A 19075-nucleotide genomic window follows, 5' to 3' on the forward strand; every position below is an offset into this window, starting at 1 on the left:
GCAGAGGGTGGTACGTGTATGGAATGAGCTGCCAGAGGATGTAGTGGAGGCTGGTACAATTGCAACATTTAAGAGGCATTTGGATGAGTATATGAATAGGAAGGGTTTGGAGGGATATAGGCCGGGCGCTGGCAGGTGGGACTAGATTGGGTTGGGATATCTGGTCGGCATGGACGGGTTGGACCGAAGGGTCTGTTTCCATGCTGTACATCTCTATGACTCTATGACTCCTGCCAAGTCTTTTTAATTTCACCTTAATTTTTTCAACCATCCTGTAATATAGTGTAACAGACCTAACTAAATCAGAAAATCTCATGAGCTTCCCCATAAACAGCCACTAATTTTAATCATTCGTTTCTTACAAATGTCTTCGGTGAAGTCAAGGATAAAAAACTGATTGCTAACAGAGAATATTTATACATTAGCAGAATGGGTACCTTGCTAAGTATAAGATCATGTGGTTAAATGTGAGAAAGAAAACTAAGGAATGGAACTAATCATTTAAGGGATGAATTATGTGAATGAACCACGAGACTAAGGGTTGAAATGCATCATTTCCTAAATTGTGAGTGCAGGTCGATGAAACCACACAAAACTAATAGAATTTGGGGTTTTATGAGTAAGGAAGTAATGATAAATTAATACCAACCCGTTCAGGCAACAGTTAGAATACTACAGCTGTCCCATTGCAGAAAGGAAACTAAAACCATATGGTAAACATACCTGCTTTCTGTGCCCCATATTTTTGAATTAGGGAATTCAGAATGGAAAATGTTACAGTGGGCACACATTAACTCACCTCAACAGCATTGAAAACATCTTCAAGTTCGGTCACAAATTCTTCAGTTCTTTTTGTCCTTTCTTCTGCTGCTTCAACATAATCATCCAATTTTTCCTGTTAAGAAAAGCATTTAAAAATCAAATTGATTGCAAACAAATCAATTTTTCTAAAATGTCCCGAATTCAATGAGGAACATTAAATGTCATAATTATCCACAGTCAGAAATCAGATGTTGTTACTTGTATTAAGTAATTTTCTCTCAGTGACTTAATGGAGTAAATTATCCTCTACCAAGTATTATTGTCTGCTGCAACCCTAGACTTAAGTATAAGATGGAATGAGAAAAATGTATAAATACATTTTTTTTACAGATATGTTGCATTTCTAAAAGGTTCAATCAACCTGTACACCAAGCTCAGATATGCAATGCCTTTAAGTTCCCATTTCCATTACATACTTGCCCTGGTGTGGTTTTAAGTGCGACATATTACTGGTGCTTGTATGTTTGCTTAGTATCAGTGAAAAACTTCAATATTTAAGGACTTTATTAGTTATAGGACAACTTGGGCATGGTAGCCCACTGGTTAGCACTGCTGCCTCACAGCGCTGGGCTCACTTCCACACTTGGGCATTGGTTAGGCCACTTTTGGAATATTGTGTGCAATTCTGGTCGCCCCCTTATCAGAAGGATGTTGTGAAACTTGAAAGGGTTCAGAAAAGATTTCCGAGGACATAGTCAGGGTTGGAGGATTTAAGCTACAGGGAGAAAGGCTCTTTTCCCTCAAACGTCAAAGGCTGAGGGGTGACCTTATAGAGGCTTATAAAATTATGAGGGGCATGGATAGGAATAAATAGACAAGGTATTTTCTCTGGGCTGGAGGAGTCCAGAACTAGAAGGCATAGGTTTAGGGTGAGAGGGGAAAATCTAAAAGTGGCCTAACGGGCAAACATTTCATGCAGAGGGTGGTGTGTGTAGGAATGAACTGCCAGAGGAAGTGGTGGAGGCTAGTACAATTACAAGGTTTAAAAGGCATCTGGATGGGTATATGAATAGGAAGGGTTTAGAAGGATATGGGCTAGATTGGGTTAGGATATCTGGTTGACATGGATGAGTCGGACCGAAGGGTCTGTTTCCGTGCTGTACATCTCTATGACTCGATGACTGTCTGTGCGGAATTTACACATTCTCCTTGTGTCTGCATGGGTTTCCTCTGGGTGCTCTGGTTTCTTCCCACAGTCCAAAGATGTGCAAGTTACGTGGGTTGGTAAGGCTAAATTGCCCATAGTGTCCAGGGATGTGCAGGCTAGGTGGGATGGCCATGGCAAATGCAGGGTTACAGGAATAGGGTAAATCGGTGTGTTTGGATGGGATGCTGTTTGGAGCGTTAGTGCGGACTTGATGGGCTGAATGGCCTGCTTCCATACTGTGGGGACGCTATGATTCAGCATAAACAAGTATCAGCCTGCAACAAAAGAGATCAGCAAATTGAGATTAAACATTCAGATTCCATCTCCAAAGAGTTTAATGTTATACCAGGAAAGAGAAGAACATGCTCTTCCTCAACATGAATCTTAACAATGAGTTGGGATGGAAAGTCTTTTGGAGACAGCTATCAGAGCTGATTGTATAATTATTTACAAAGGCAGAATCTGTTAATCCTAGAAAACTGAAGTAGAAGTAGAAAGTGTTGGAAATGTTGGAACACACTCAACAGGTAGTGTTTTTCAGATAGAAAAAGAATTGCTTCAGACTGAACATTTTCCATCGTAACTCAATGATGAATATACACCAGCATAAAACATAAGCTCACTTCCTGTTTCCAGGAATGCTGTCCAACCTGATGAGTGTGTTTTTAGATTTTATTCTTGACTATTTATAACCAGTTCAAGTTCACATAAATACTACAAGTGTGAATTTTTTTTATTTAGAAACTAGATTAAGAACATAAAAATATTCATTGAGATAAAGTAGAATAAACAATAGAAATTTTGAAGATTCATACAATTAATTCTTCAGGCCTCCAATCCAATTTACAGTTGTTAGCTGATCTCATGTGAGTCACACTGCCCGAATTAAAATGGCTGACACAGGTAAACACGACACAGACAAGAACTAAAATTTCAAGAAATGTCCAGCTGGTAGAAGCATTTTACCAAGCAATCAGTCAGCGCTGTCAATTAGCATTTGACATCAAACAATAATTTAATTTACTGTTGAAAAATAATGTTATAAAGCTTTTTTTGGCAAAGATCTTTTCAGTTTTTTTTCCAGAAAGCTGTTGCAAAGTAAGTATTTGTTTTTTACTGTATGATATGCAGATCATATAACTGTAAAATGATGCATATTCACTGTACCAATAAAACTTCATTTTCTAATTTGAGCCGCCTCCACTATTTGATAAGATCATGGCTGATTTGATTGTGGCTTTGGTTACACTTTCCTGTCTTTGACCCCCATGTTAGTAAAGAATCTATCTAATCCGCCCTTAAAATATTCAATGACACTGTCTCTCCCAACAATCTGAGAGAAATAATTTCTCCTCAGCTTTGACATTATTGGGAAATCCTTTATTTTTAAATTGCGTCCCTAGTTCTCATCCTTTCAACACCCACCGTGATGTTCCCTCAGGAGGTTATATGTTTTGAAAACATTTGTGAAATCACAGCCACAACTCATGTGGTTTTAGTCTATAATCACAGATTATAACGCACCATGTAGCCTTACTGGGCTGCTTATTGTACAGCATCCAAGGAGCAGGAGAATCAACGTTTCTTATGCCCGAAACGTCGATTCTTCTGCTCCTTGGATGCTGCCTGACCTGCTGTGCTTTTCCAGCAAACACATTTTTCAGCTCTGATCTTCAGCATCTGCAGTCCTCACTTTCTCCTGCTTACTGTACATTTCTGTTGTAATAATCTACCCATTTACAGAATGCATATTATTCATTTGAGAAAACACTTTGTATGTGTTATCTATGGTTTGTGGATTCAGATGGAACAGACAAAGCAAGTTACATGAACATTCACGATTGATAGGAAAACCAATCCTTAACTGATGAACAGACAGCATGATCTTACACTCCTTGGTGCATACAGGTTTTAATCAGTTCAATGAAATTCATAAGCCTTCCATTTTAATGGATGCTATTTATTAGTTACAGACTTCGATTGCCCTTCCTTGGCATTGTTGCATATTTTGTTTGCATTGATATATGCTAATGTGATTTTGGTCCCTGAAATTTAATTAAAGTAGCCAATATGTGATTTTATTGATTTGTTATTGTGTTTCGTAAGTCTGATTCCCAGCCACTTGCTTCTTATCCGCCTACATATCCCTTATGCTTTAATCCCACTTAGTATGGAATCAGGCCACCCTTTCCGGATGTTTATACAAGATGTGCATTCATAAACATATCTATTCTACTGTGCTTTCTCACTTGTGCAATAAGCAAAAGATTCAGGAAACAACATTAGGAACTGAAACTCGTCCAAATACCCTTAGTCACTGCAAGTGTTCTACTGTCACAGCAGATGAAAACATACTGTAAAATAACAGACCCCAAAGACAAGTCTCTATATTATGCAGTTGGATAATTAAAACATGGCTCAGCAAAATATTCTGCCAGGACATGTATTCCTTGTATTAAAAAAACAGTTTAAGTTAAGGAACAAGTGCATTCAAAAAATAATAAGTCAGTAATATGGTTTACTGGATTTTCGTTAATAGTTTTGTAGGGAGACAATGAAACAGAAAAATCATGCATTAAAGCCAATAACTTCCTTTTGCATTCAGTTAATATGTACTGGACAACTTAGGTCAACAAATCAAATGTATTTAATTCTACCTGGAAGATTGAGATTGGTATACATTCTTCAATGTTGAGGTTAATCTAAATGCACAGATTAGTTAAAACAAAAGTTCTTACCTTTATTTTTAGGACAGCTGTATCTATTGCTATGACATCATGATCTTGATGTTCTCCAAAGAGCTTATCAATTGCAAAAATTGTATGGCAACAGGTAACACAAAAGGTATCGGTAGATTTTGATGGTTTCAGTGAAATCAGAACATCTACATCTCCTTCTCCTATCTCTGCCTTCACATGTGTCTCCTCCACTTTTTCTTGGGTAAGGTCCTGCAATTCTTTATCCTCAATATTCAGATCTCTGTCACAGATTTTAAATCCAGTATCATGATGTGTCATCTCCACATTTTCTAATAAGGATAAATCACTGGATTCTTCGATAGCTTTCACAAATAAATTTTCTGGGTTTTCGTGAAGATGCATTTCTATACTATCGACCAGATTGGGAACCATGTCTTGTGGATAAAGCAGTTGTGGAGCCTGTGTTTCATCACCTTCTGACTTATCAACTGTTCTATGGGAATCTTGCTCAACTTCCAACTTATACTCGGTTTGAAAATCACTGGAAATAGGCCTTGAATCTTCCTCGTGCATTTTTATGTCAGTAGGTGTTTCATATGTTTCTGCTTCAGATGGCCCACACTCAATTTGAAGGGGATGCACAATGTCCCCAGTGAAGCGAACTTCCTCCTGTATTTCTTTAGTAGGATCCAAAATGCCTTCAAAATTATCAGGTCCTGGTATAGACTGGTCATTAATTATTTGAGAATTTGCTCCATCTGTTGTCCTTTCTTGGTTTTGACTTTCAAGGGCAATCTCTTCCTTTGCCATGTATTCAACAGCTTGTTGAGTTTCAATATCTAGCATTTCCACTTCATCGTTTATTCCAAAATCCTCTGTTAATTCTAAAGGTAATTGTTGATCAATGAAAACTGGGATTCCTTTGGGAATGCCTTCATAATCTTCTTGTTTCATTTCCGTGGAATGATTTACTTTCCCATATTCTTCAATCACAGTCTGGGGAGCAATTTTATCCATCTCTAATGTGATCTCATTGTTATTTATTTGATCATGCACCTTATCTTCAGCTTTTATTGACTCTCCGGATCCTCCACTTTCAGTTCCTTGTCCTAATTCAGCAGAAGGGTATTCACCATCCAGTCTGTATTCAGATCTTTCCTGTTCAGCAGATTGTCCTTGCTCCAATGTTTTCGCCTTAAGCTGATAAACAGGTGTTTCTGCAATGAATTCATCTTCTTGAATATCTTTGATTTCTTCTGATACCAACCTATTGCTCACATCTTCTAATCTTGCTTCATTTGGAGGTTTTCCATATTCTTCAACAGAGTCCCCAGAACTGGCAAGCTGTCTTGTAGCTAAGTGATCTTCAACATTAGAGGCAGGCTTCTCTATATGATCTACATGTAATGTTTCTTCAAAAGGTACTGCTTGACTGGCCTGAACTTCTTCACTTATCAATTCATTAATGTTCTCTTCCATTATTTCAATTGGCTTACCTCGTTCTTCAGATACTTCCTCATATTTTACAGATTGAACCTCTGACAAAATGCTACTATCCTCATATACAGTCTTTCCAGTCTCAGACTTTTCTTCACCCTCTTTCTGTACCTCTAATATTTTTTCAGAATCTGATTTTTTTGTCGGAACTTTTGTCACATCAATTTCCGGAATGTGGTCTTCACTTTCTGAAAACAATGTATCTTTTTCTGCATCAATTACGACGTTTTGTGACTCTGTCTCCAGCCGATAAGGTGATCCCGGTGTTAGAGGTTCTTTGGAAGACTCGAGAATGTCATCCCTCAGAACGTACTTTTCAAAGTATAATCCATTTCCGTCATCTGTATCAGATGATTGACAAGGGAATGAAAGTTCAGGATTACTGCTATCTTCATCCGATTGGTCATTGTTTTGTCCTTTCCGTCCCTTTGCCTCCTCATAAAGATCTTTGTAATAAAATGCTAATGCAGGTGGTTCTTCCAGAAGTGCAAGATCGACCAATTTGGTAGATATGGGAAAATTATAGGAACGTGACAGGACTCCTTCATCTGTGCTAAATAACAACGAACCAGCCTCCTTCTGATTTAGTACATCTGTAACATTTTTATTGAAATCTTCCTGCTTTCTTTCCTTGCATCGTTCAGAAATGGATATTTGTGCGGAAGATTCTGGTGTTCCATACTTTCTGGTCATACTATCAAATGTTCCAGGATTTCCTGACAGATCAAACTCATCAAAATCAAAAACCTCTGTGTCTTCGGAAAATGAGGTACTTTTCTGTTTTGACACTGAAGAGTTGGCTGCCTCTGGAACTGATATTTCCTCTAATTTCAGTTCTGTTATCTCCAGATCAACCGGGACTTGTTCATCCACCAAAGTATACTTTTCAAAATAGTCATCATCCCCGTTTCCAGCTTTACTTGTAGATGCACAAACTGGAGAAGATTGTTCAACAGAACTGGATTTAAATTCAGTGATAGAAGGATTGGATGTCTCAGCTGTAGGCGGATTAGATCCATCTGCATGGGAGGGATTGGATGTAACCCCATGGGAAGTGTTATATTCAACTGCATTGGAGGGATTGGATCCAATTGTGTCAGAGGGACTAGATTTTACTGTATGGGAAGGATTGGATCCAATTGGGGCAGAGGGATTGGTTTTGACTGTATGGGAAGAATTGGATCCAATTGTGTCAGAGGGATTGGATTCAACTTCATGTGTGGGATTGGATCCAATTATATGAGAATGATTGGAATGTATCACAGTAAAAGGATTGTACTTTCCAACAGTGAAAGGATTGGAACTCCATAAATTTGCACTTTGCTCTAGCTCACTGTGTTCTGATGCATCCATTAATCTTGATTGCTGTTCATCTTCCACTCTGTTAAAACAGCTTCCAGAAAATCCATTTTTTCGTTCCTCAATGGGATTTGCTTGCAAGTAGATCAGGTTGTCCTGCATTTTGCGACATGCCTCTTGATCCACTGAACAAACTTGGACTGGAGCAACAATGTTTAATATCTCAGAGCCTTCAGCCACAATATTGAAAATAGCTTTCTGAATATCAGTGTCTTCGTTATGGTTTAGTTCACCAACCATTTTTTCAAGCTCTATGAACTGTGACTGAGATTTATCCTTGGCGATTCTGTAAGTTGTATGGAGTAAGGAACCATTCAGCTGGATCACTTCTGATTGTTCAGGCAGTCTCCTCGAAGCAAAGACTTTTTCATTTATAGTGGCTTCATGACTTTCTTGACAATAAGATGATGTTCCATCAACAGATGTTCCAACAGCTGGAGTGCAAGATAAATTTTTCAAATTGAAATCAATGGTTTCCACACCCTCATCTTCTACTGCTGAAATGGAATTATCCACATCTCTACTCATTACTGACTGTAGATTTCCCACTGGATTAGTAAACTCTGAACTGCTGTTTCCACAACTATTTGAATATGTATCTATTGGATCTGCCATTGAATAAGATTGATTCTGATTTGCAATTTCTTGTATCGCTGGAAAACAAGGTGGCACTGCTTTTGCAAATATTTTTCCAGCTGGACTTTCATTCACATAAGGATTATCCTTTAATGGAACAGGTGTTAGATCCATGTCAAATGCTAAGCTTTTAAAGTCCAAAATATAATTGTCTTTAGATAAGGACCGATCTGAGCTAATATCCACAGTTGTTTTCAATTCATCAGTGCCTGCTTGAACTGTCCCATTAGTTGTTATTTGTTTTACTGCTGAACACACATTCCCTGCGCCTGTGCAGCTCTCTTTTAACTCTGACACCAGGACAGGCTCTGAACTGATTGTTGGAGACAATCGCGAATATTCTTTGTCTTCTGATAAAGATGAACCAACTCTTTGTTCTAAAAAATGTTTTGTATTAGCTTCTGGTTCTTCCTCTTTTCTCAGTTGTATTGAAGATGTACTTATTTGTTGCTCAGCTGTTGAAAATGGAGTGTTCAAACTGGGATTTCTCAGCATTAAGTTTTGCTTATTCCGTTCCACTGCATTTGTATTAAATTTCCTCTGACAGTCTACTGGAGCATGTTGTTGCACACTGTCTTGAACAGAGGAAAGCACCTCACACACTTCAATTTGATCTTTATTGGGCCTTCCTGCTATTTTTGATACTATTGGGCTGTGCTCCATTGGCGATTGAAGATCTGTCTCTGATTCCTGATGAAGGGCTTTTGCCCGAAACGTCGATTTCGAAGCACCTTGGATGCTGCCTGAACTGATGTGCTCTTCTAGCACCACTAATCCAGAATCCGTTTCATACGAGTCCTGTAACGGTTTTGATTTTGCCACGTTGTCCATTGAAGTGCTGAATGGTGCAGTTGGTTCACTTTTTGCCGATTGTGTTCTCAAAACACATGAATTATTTCTTGGTTTCTTCAGGGCATCCTTTAATTCTCCTGGCTTAAGGTCTGTTTTCTCATGATGGCGTTTTTCAGATTTACTAATTTTATGGCTGTGACGTCCATTCACAGATGGAGACTCAGGCAGTTCGTCCATTATGAATATTACCTTTCCAGGTGGAGCACTTACAGAGGCACTTTCCACACTGTAAACATCAGAGGCTGTGCTTTCTGATGCCCATGGTGTGGAACAGCGGCTACTTGAAACAGTCTCCCAGATAATTCCACTGTCCTCACTTTGGACGGTCAGCATGGAGAAGGATGAACTCGACATAATGTAATTCACTTTAGGTTTTACTGACTGGTCGTTAATGGCATCCTTTAGGCTATCAGAAAATAAACAAAGAAACAAAAAACTGTAAGATAAAGTTGTGGCATATGCTTCCAAACTACTGCATATAATCATGAATGTAAAAACAAACTATTAACAAAAGTAAGACATGTTCAAAAGTATTGTACATACATGGATAAAAATGTAACACAAGTGTCAGCCATCAATGTCAGTGGCTAGTAATCTCTTCAGGGTTCTGTGTTCGAGTCCCACTCCAGGATTTAAGCTCAATCAAGGCTAATACTCTGGTGCAGTACTGAATGAGGGCTGCACTGTCAGAACGCAGAGACTGCTTTTCAGATAAGGCATTAAACTGAAGTGTCTTCTGCCTCCTTTGGTGGATGTTAAAAATTCCCATGACATTATCTTGAAGAGGAGCAGGGAACGATCCCACATATCCTGGTCAATGTTTATTCCTCAAACATAATCCCAAAAAACAGATTACCGGGTCATTATCATGCTGTTGTGCATGAGGTTGCTGCCATGCTTCCTATGTTACAACGGTAATTGCACTCTAAGAAAAGTACTGCACACTGGATTTAAAGTACTTTGAGATGTCCAATAGTTTGTAAAAGTATCATATCAATGCAAGCTTTCCTTGCCAACATTGTTAATGTGACAATTAACACTTGCACAGCATGGTGCTCCTGTGCATCTACTGCCTTTCTTTCAAGGTGCTACAGTGTCTGTGTTTTGGACGTACTGTTAAAGGAGTCTTGGTAATCATCTTGTAAATGATACACACTGCTAACATAGTGTGGAAGGGACTGAATTGCATAAGGTGCCAATCAAGCAGGCTGCTATGAGCTGGATGGTATCAAGTTTGTTCAGCATTTTTGGAGTTGTATCCATTCAGGTAAATGGAGAGTACTCCAATACCCGATTTATGCCTTTCAGATGGTGCTCAGGTTTTGGGAAATCAGGAGGTGAATTACGTTAGGATTAACCACGATTACATTTAAGTGCATCTGTGGTGTGTGATGGATACTCAATTTTGGACAACCCCAGTTAATTAGGACACCAAATGCTGCCATTGCTCAGAATAATGGGATCCTCACCAGCAAAGTTTAAAGGGATCACGCAATGTTTACCGGTTTGTTGCTCGTTCACCACTTTTGGTTAAATTTCAAACATCTGGACATTTTTTGTAGTATTCCATCACACGTCAGACTTCACTTTCTGTATGTGCAAAGAGAGATTTGGACTGTTTCCTTTACATTGCTGTCGCCTGTTTCACACCTTGACTGGCCACAAACATGGGTGAGCTGTCAGGCCTGTGTCTGGGAAGGGGGCATGAATGTAAGTACCAAGTAAGCCACCAGAAAATGAAATAATCTGAGATCAGGAGGTGAAGAGGAGCACTGAACTGGAGGCCCACTCCATGTAGGGTTCACTGGTGAGAAACACACAAGGTGTCTTTGCTTCACCCAGGAGATTGTTATGGAGCTTTGTCAGCTGCTGCATGCACAATGATAGAGTCAAGCCAAGGGCTGGACAGCTCTCTATCTGGCTGTTAGCATCATCATCTTACTGATCAGTTATGCATCCATAGTGCAACAGTTAACGTCCATAAGTAACATCCATACTGTTTTACAGTTTGCAGGTACATCAAGGAGGTCACCAAGACTCTCCATTTATATTTCCTTCCCAATTGACAGAGAGAAACAGGACACACAGAGCACAAAGTTTTGTTCTCATGCAAGGCATCCCCATGTGACATTGATTTTACACACAATCGTCTTGTATGTGCCACATCAGCACTCTGGATTTCTACTTCATTGATACACAATTGGTTTGTGACCATAGTACACACACCATGCAGGACTCTGTCTGACATACCAACGGCAGTCACAACACTTTCATTCTCTGCAGGTCATTGATGTTATTATTCCGATTAAGCCTGCAAGTTAAAAGCCTGCCTGCTGGGTGACAAGGAAGTCCAATCCAACTGCACAGTGGGCCTACCACGAGAGCCAAGATTCCACACGGATCATCAACAAACAAACAATCAGGAGAATCCTCTGCTGCCTACAGTGGCTCAGCTTTTCAGAAACCCCTGAATGTCAATCCAGATTTATGCTGCTAAAATACATTCTACCATCATGAACAGGCAGCTTTTACCATCATCTACAAATTCAGTAAGTGGATCAAAATGGGCAAGGAGAAGGGCAGCAACAAAGAAAGTCTAATTCTGCAAATTTCATCAAGGACTAAGGAACATTGACGCCAGATGAGTGTCAGCCAATGGTAAAAGCATACATTCCAATATTGAATCTAAATTCCTGACCAAACTTCTCAAATAAAGAAGCTCAGCTTTTTTTCCCCCACAGAAAGTACAATCACCCAACCTTAATTACCTGTCTTCCATGTTGCTTTAGCCATGGTCAATGTTTGCTCTAACTGTGTTATCATATGCAGTTATCTCATCATTTCTCCACAACCAACTCAAATAACTCCCCTCAGTTACGACATATGGACAGCAAAGCAAAATAATTTGAACAGTTGAATACAAATAAAAGTTATAATTCCCGCTGATCTCCTTAAACTAAGATTTCTTTTTAAAGTGATTGGCAAAATTACCCAGAAGTGATATAAGAACAAAAATTATACAACAAGACCGATAATCTGGATTTATAATCCCTTTCTTAAAATTCATTCATGGGATGTGGGTGTCACTGGCTGGACCAACATTGCTTGCCCATGATTAATTTCCCTGAAAAGTTTGGTGGGGACCTGTTTTCTTGGAACACTGTAGTCCACCTGCTGTGGGTTGACCCACACTGCCATTAGAGAATGAATTCCAGGAATGTGACCCAGCGACAGTGAAGGAACGGGAATAGATTTACAAGTCAGGATGGTGAGTGGCTTTCAGGGGAATATGAAGGTGGTGGTGTTACAACGTACCTGCTGCCCTTGTCCTTCTGGATAGAAGTGGTCATGGGTTTGGAAGTAGCTGTCTAAGGATCTTTGGTGATTTTCTGAAGTGCTTCTTGTAGATAGTACAGACTGCTTGCTCCTGTATGTCGGTGGTGGACGGAATGGATACTTGTGGAAATGGTGCCAATCAAGTAAGCTGTTCTGTTCTGGGTGGCAGTGAGCTTCGAGAGTTGGAGCTACATTTATCCAGTCAAGTGGGGAGTATTCTGTCACACTCCTATCCCTTGTAGATAGTGGACAGGCTTTGGAGAGTCAGGAAGTAAGCTTTTTGCTGCAAAATTTCCAATCTCTGAGCTGCCTTTGTAGCCACAGTATTTATTTGCTAGTCTAGTTCAGTTTCTAGTCAATGCTAACCCCTAAAGGCAGTTGATTGCTTGAAAGATTGGTGGAAATAGATTCAAGCATAATTTTCAGAAGTTAATTAAATGAATATTTGAAAGGATAAAATTAGCATGGCAATGGTGTCAGAGCAGGGGGTGAGATATGCTCTGATAAATAAATATTACAGGCTCAATGAGACAAAGAACCCCTTCTATATTGTCTCATTCTGTTCTCACAATCTTATGAGATTATTTTTTATTCACTTGTTGGACATGGGTGTTGCTGGCTGTCCAGCACTTGTTGACTGCTCCCAAGAGAAGGTGAGTTGCCTTCATAAACTGCTACAGATTAGGTGCTCTAGGTAAATGCACAAGGTCATTACAGAGGGAATTCCAGGAGTTTGGCCCAATGACACTGAAAGAGTGGCAATATATTTCCACGTCTGGATGGTGATTGTCTTCGAGGGCAATATGCCCTTATCCTTCTAGATGGAAGTGGTTGTGGATTCGGAAGGTGCTGATGTGGATTTCTGCAGATAGTACACGCTGCTGCTACTGAGCGTCTGGATGATGAAGGCAGTGAATGTTTGTGGGTGTGGTGCCAATCCAGCGGGCTGCTTTGTCTTGGAGGAGAAAGTGAGGTCTGCAGATGCTGGAGATCAGAGCTAAATGTGTTGCTGAAGAAGGGCTTATGCCCGAAATGTCGATTCTCCTGTTCCCTGGATGCTGCCTGACCTGCTGCGCTTTTCCAGCAACACATTTTCTGCTTTGTCTTGGATGTTGTCAAGCTTCTTGAGCGTTGTTTAGGGCGTGGTTGTAGTTTGGGAGGTAGAAGGGAGCAGAAATGTAAGAAAGGGCACAGTAGATATTCCAAGAGACAACCTATAATCTCTAGCTCTAAAAAGCCACTGACTCAACCTGGGCTGGTGCTGTAGCGTGAGATAGTGCTGAGGCTTAGGCTGCTGCAGAGTCTGCTTGAGAGATGGGGGGAAGCTGGCCTTTGGGTTAGTACTGGAGTCTGGCGGTGAGCAGCAGTTATGTTGTTGGGGGTGGGAGTGCTACAGTCTGGGGGAGGTGTTGGTCCAGACTGAGGGGAACGCAGACTGGCAGGGGGAAACAGCAATCTGGAGGAGTGCTGCGGTCTGGGGAGGTTGCACACTGGAGGAGCAGGTGTAGACCTGAGAAGAGGAGCAGTCTAGGGGAGTGTTGCAGTCTGGGAGGTGCAAACTGGGGTACAGCAGTCGGTGGCGGTGGGGGGGGGGGATGGTGGTGAGGAGGGAAGCGGTGCTGGAGGGATGCTGCAGTCAGGATTGGTGCAGTGGAGTTCAGCAGTCTGGATGGGAGGTGCAGTCTTGTGTTGGGGGCAGGTGGTTTAGGTCCCAGTCTGGAGAAGCTGGCAAGGATATTGGCAGGATGGCTGGCTGGGGAGATTAGATTAGATTCCCTACAGTGTGGAAACAGGCCCTTTGGCCCAACAAGTCCACACCGACCCTCCAGAGAGAAACCCACCCAGACCCATTTCTTTCTGACTAAAACACCTAATGTTATGGGCAATTTAGAATAGCCAATTCACCTGACCTGCACATCTTTGGACAGTGGGAGAAAACCAGAGCACCTGGAGGAAACCCATGCAGACATGGGGAGAATGTGCAAACTCCACACAGACAGTCACCCAAGGCTGGAATCGAACTTGGGTCCCTGGCACTGTGCTAACCATTGAGCCAGATGGCATGCATTCAGTCTTTCAGAGAGAGAGAGAGAGAGAGAAAGAGAGAGAGAGAGAGAGAGAGAGAGAGAGAGAGACCCAGCAATTCCTGTACTCTGGTGGAGAACAGCATGCCGGAGTGATGTGAAATCCTGGAAACTTTTTACACCACTGCCTCAATGGCAGGCATTTCAGCAGCTATGGCAGCAGCAACCTGTTACAATCTGACAGGGTGTAATTTTTAACAGGATTGTCTTGTTGCTATAGAAAACAGACTGGAGGATATTGCAGTTTAGAGAGCAACTGACAATACTGAATTTGATGGTGATGATACAATTGAAATCTCAAAAAGAAAATGGTGAATGTGAAACAGTCACTTAAACAGACATGTGGCAGAATTAAACTCTTTCATCAGGGGCCAAAGTACATTTTAAGATGACAAGCTTATACAGTGAAGTAGGAGAGAGAGTTGCATTGTCAGAAAGCATTAATCTGCAGATTTGTACCCAGCTAGTTTGCAAAAGAACGAATAAGGAAAGTAATCGGTTTTACGGTGGAATGAGATGTGGGTGGTGGTGGGGGGGAGAAGTGGCTGAGATTTGTAACTTAACAAGATGTGGAGTTGAGTGAAAAATGTGAGGAAGGCAGTGACAGCTAAATTGGCAACTTCAATTTTGGAGAAAACAAATCCATATGCTCCTTTCATCAGTGAGATGAGAGAGGGAAAAGGAGGTACCATTTAGTGAAAAAAGATTCATTGCTGCACTTATTCCCCACAATGATACCAGAGGATTACATTTGTTTTTCAAATTCCCTTTGAGGTTTTTAAACCACAGATTCAACGAGCGACCAGAACAGCCATGAACTGTGCCAGATGACCTCAAAGCACCAGCCATCAGATTTAAGTAATGCAGATGAATCCTTCACTAGTTACAATACTACCAGTTATCCGGCAATGTGAAAAACTGCCCAGGTTATTTCATGATCATGAAACGCAACCCAGATTTAACCCAGCCAATTACCACCCTGACAATCTAATCTCAGTTGACAGTAAAGTGATGGAAATTGTTGCCAGGTGCTATCAAGCAGCACTTACTCAACACTAACCTGCTCACTGGCAAACTTGCTCAGTTTGGGTTCCACCAGGACCACTTAGCTCCTGACCTCATTATAGCCTTGATTTAAACTTGGATAAAAGGGCCAAATTAAACAGGAGAAGTGAGGGTCATTGCACTTGACATCAAAGTAGCATTTAACTGAGTTTGGCATCTAGGAGCTCCAGCACAAAACACATGGTGAGCAGTGGGTTAAAGAAGAATGGGAAGTATGCTGGGAAGAGAGTAAATGGCAAAGAAAATGGGAGCAGAAGGGTTGTGGAAGGTCAAGTGATGGTAAACGAGATGAGTAGATAAGTATCCAAGGCAATAGCCAAGACACTCACGTGGGCAGACACATAGTATGTTCGACTTACATAAACAAACCATGAGTTAAAAGATCTTTAAATAGAAACTGGAGAATGATAGCTGGAGTTTGAACTCTGGTATGGTCAGAATGGAATAGTCACATAGGTCATGTAATTCTTTAAATGTAAAGGTTCACTCCCAGTCCACAAACATATACATCGTGTCATTTAACTATGTGGCTTTATTAAAATATGGGATTTACAGTTATATGGTACTTCTCACAACCTTGGGGATTGCACAAAGTGCTTCATGGCCAATGAGATTCTTTAGAAATATAGACACTGCCGTAATATATGCAAAAGAAGCTGTAAACATGTGCACAGCAAGGTCCCATGAACAGAGAAGAGATCACAAACTAGTTATCTCTATTTATAGCAGAGTTGAGTGACACGCTGTGACTATAGCACTGAGACAACTATCCATTCTTCAGATAGGTCATGGGAGTTTTTTTACGTCTACAAGGCAGCAAACCTTTATTAAACATCTGACCCTATGCCACTGCACTGAAGTATCAGCCTCGATTATACACAAAAGGGGAGCTTCACCCTAGAAGCTTCTGATTTAAAGCTAAGTGAGTGAGCGGAGATTTACACTTGCAACATTTAATATTTACAAAATTGATTCCTCATTTTCTTGTGAGAAAAAATTTTGGAATATTCTGAAATGTTATGGCACAGAAATAGCAATTACATCTATCACAGTTTTTTCTTTTGCAAATTAACTGGTCTAATTCAACTCTCCTGCATGTATCTAATTTAAAACAGTTTTGCATTTATATAGCACCTTTCAAGACCACCTTATGCCTCTAAACTGTTAATAGCTGATAAGCACTTTTGAAGTGATTTTTGCAATGAAGAAAATACAGAGGATATTTTCATACTGCAAACTCTCAGCCATGTTATACTGACTATATCAGCTGCCTTTAGAATTAAATTGAATTTTAATTAGCCTTATTGTCATACATACTCAAATGAGTAGTGAAAAGTGTATAAGTCACTGCTTAGGTATAAACGTCCCTGGGTATAGCTTCTTCAGTTACGGTTCTTAGAAAAATAGAGAAGTAAAAGGTCCAGTGTTGCAGACTTTCAGAATAAATTGTAATGGAGAAAAACATGTTCCGAACAACGCGCTTTAGGGAACATCTCCGGGACACCCGCACCAATCAACCACACTGCCCCGTGGCCCAACATTTCATCTCCCCCTCCCACTCTGCCGAGGACATGGAGGTCCTGGGCCTCCTTCACCGCCGCTCCCTCAACCTATTGTACTCTATGCTACTTTCTCCCCACCCCCACCGTCCTCTAGCTTATCTCTCCACGCTTCAGGCTCTCTGCCTTTATTCCTGATGAAGGGCTTTTGCCCGAAATGTCGATTTCGCTGATCCTTGGATGCTGCCTGAACTGATCCAGAATCTGGTTTCCAGCATCTGCAGTCATTGTTTTTACCTCGTCTTTCAACCCAGTCCATGCAGGCACCTAACTTCCAGTCTGCATTAGGCCTTGACTCCAGACTGTCAGGCTTCATCTCAGAGTTAATGAGGCTGAGAGATCGCCCTGGAATCATCTTGAGACTGGAAGTCCACGTTGAGGCCATGCCAGGCTGAGATTCCACCACATACCACCAGAAAACTACCACATTAGGCTGAGAGATTGCCATACTAGGCCAGAAGGTCTCCATGCCAGGCCACTATGCCAGCCGAGAGGATCCCAATGACCCCAAGGCACCAGTCATCAGATTTAAGTTATGCAGATGGATCCTTCAGGTCTGTGCTGAGGTTGGGAGTTCCGAGGCCGGTTTTGACATTGGTTGTGGGATAAATATTTGCACGGAGAGTAGAGAAAGCTGCTATTCTTTGAAATAGTGCCTTGGGATCTTTCACATCACCTCTGACGGCAGATAAAAGCTTACTTTAACATCTCATCCAAAAGACAGCATTCCCTCAGTGCTGCATAAATGTGTTTGCCTTGATTTTACATGTAAGCTTTAGAGAAGATTGTGAATCATAAACATCCACAGAGCACTACCACAGCTTACATTCTGATCCACAGCTGAAATAGCCTTTAATATTCCTTTCTTTCAGGCAGCTAGCTAAGCACCTCTTAAAACAGCTTGAGGACTCCGCCTCAGGCATTGGGTGGCTCGGTAGCAATGGGTGGCTCGGCGGCACAGTGGTTAGCACTGCTGCCTCACAGCGCCAGAGACCTGGGTTCAATTCCTGCCTCAGGCAACGATCTGTGTGGAGTTTGCACATTCTCCCAGTGTCTGCGTGGGTTTCCTCCGGGTGCTCCGGTTTCCTCCCACAGTCCAAAAATGTGCAGGTTACGTGAATTGGGCATGCTAAATTGCCCATAGTGTTAAGTGATGGGATAAATGTAGGGGAATTGGTCTGGGTGGGTCGCTCTTCGAAGGGTCGGTGTGGACTTGTTGGGCCAAAGGGCCTGTTTCCACACTGTAAGTAATCTAATCTAATCTAATCAGTTATAGTTTCTGACTGAAACAGTCCCACCAAACCCTGTCCACCATTTACAAATTACAAGTCAGGAGTGTAACGGAATAATCTCCACTTGCCAGGATGGGTACAGCTCCAATCACAGTTAATATCATTCAAGATAACATAGCCCTCTTGACTGACACCCTACCCACCACTTTCAACATGATATACCATGGCACCAAGACCTCACCAGCACTCTCCAAACCCACATCCACAACCACCCTGAAGAAAGAGGACAGCAGATACAGAGGAACACCATCAGTTCTCTTCTAAGCACCACATCGCATCACTTTGTGATAGCACTGCAGGTGTAGCTACTATGGCTCACAGCAGTTCAAAAAGGCAGCTCACCAATATCTTGACAGCAATTAAAGATGAGCAATAAATGCTGGCCTAGCCAGCAATGCCCACATCATATGGATAAATGTAAAAATAATCTACTTTAAAATTAAGGTCTGTGAAAAGTATATACAGAAAGTTTACTACAGAAATTGCATCTCTTGTTAAGAAGGAGGCTTATGTGTTGATGAGGGAAGATAGTACATATGAGGCGATGGAGAGTTACAGATCAGCTAGGAAGGATTTAAAGAGAGAGTTAAGAAGAGCAAAGAGAGGACATGAGCAGTCTTTAGCAAATAGAATAAAGGAGAACCCTAAAGCTCTCTATAGGTATGTGAGGGATAAAAGGATGACTCAGGTTGGAATAGGGCCAGTCAAAGACAGAAGTGGGAAGTTG

The 19075-nt window shown here is 41.1% G+C and overlaps 1 protein-coding gene across 1 annotated transcript in view; it reads right to left on the reverse strand.

Annotated features, from left to right (window-relative positions):
* Positions 1–19075, reverse strand: part of si:ch1073-398f15.1 (cardiomyopathy-associated protein 5) — a 103237-nt gene that overhangs the window by 66578 nt on the left and 17584 nt on the right. The window contains exons 2-3 of the mRNA XM_043706803.1: positions 4708–9418; positions 800–895 (exon numbers count right to left, since the gene is read on the reverse strand). Of these exons, the coding sequence (XP_043562738.1) occupies positions 800–895; positions 4708–9418 (4807 nt within the window). The remainder of the gene's footprint in view (positions 1–799; positions 896–4707; positions 9419–19075) is intronic.

This window comes from Chiloscyllium plagiosum, chromosome 2 (assembly GCF_004010195.1).
Source record: "Chiloscyllium plagiosum isolate BGI_BamShark_2017 chromosome 2, ASM401019v2, whole genome shotgun sequence".
Lineage (NCBI taxonomy): Eukaryota > Metazoa > Chordata > Chondrichthyes > Orectolobiformes > Hemiscylliidae > Chiloscyllium > Chiloscyllium plagiosum.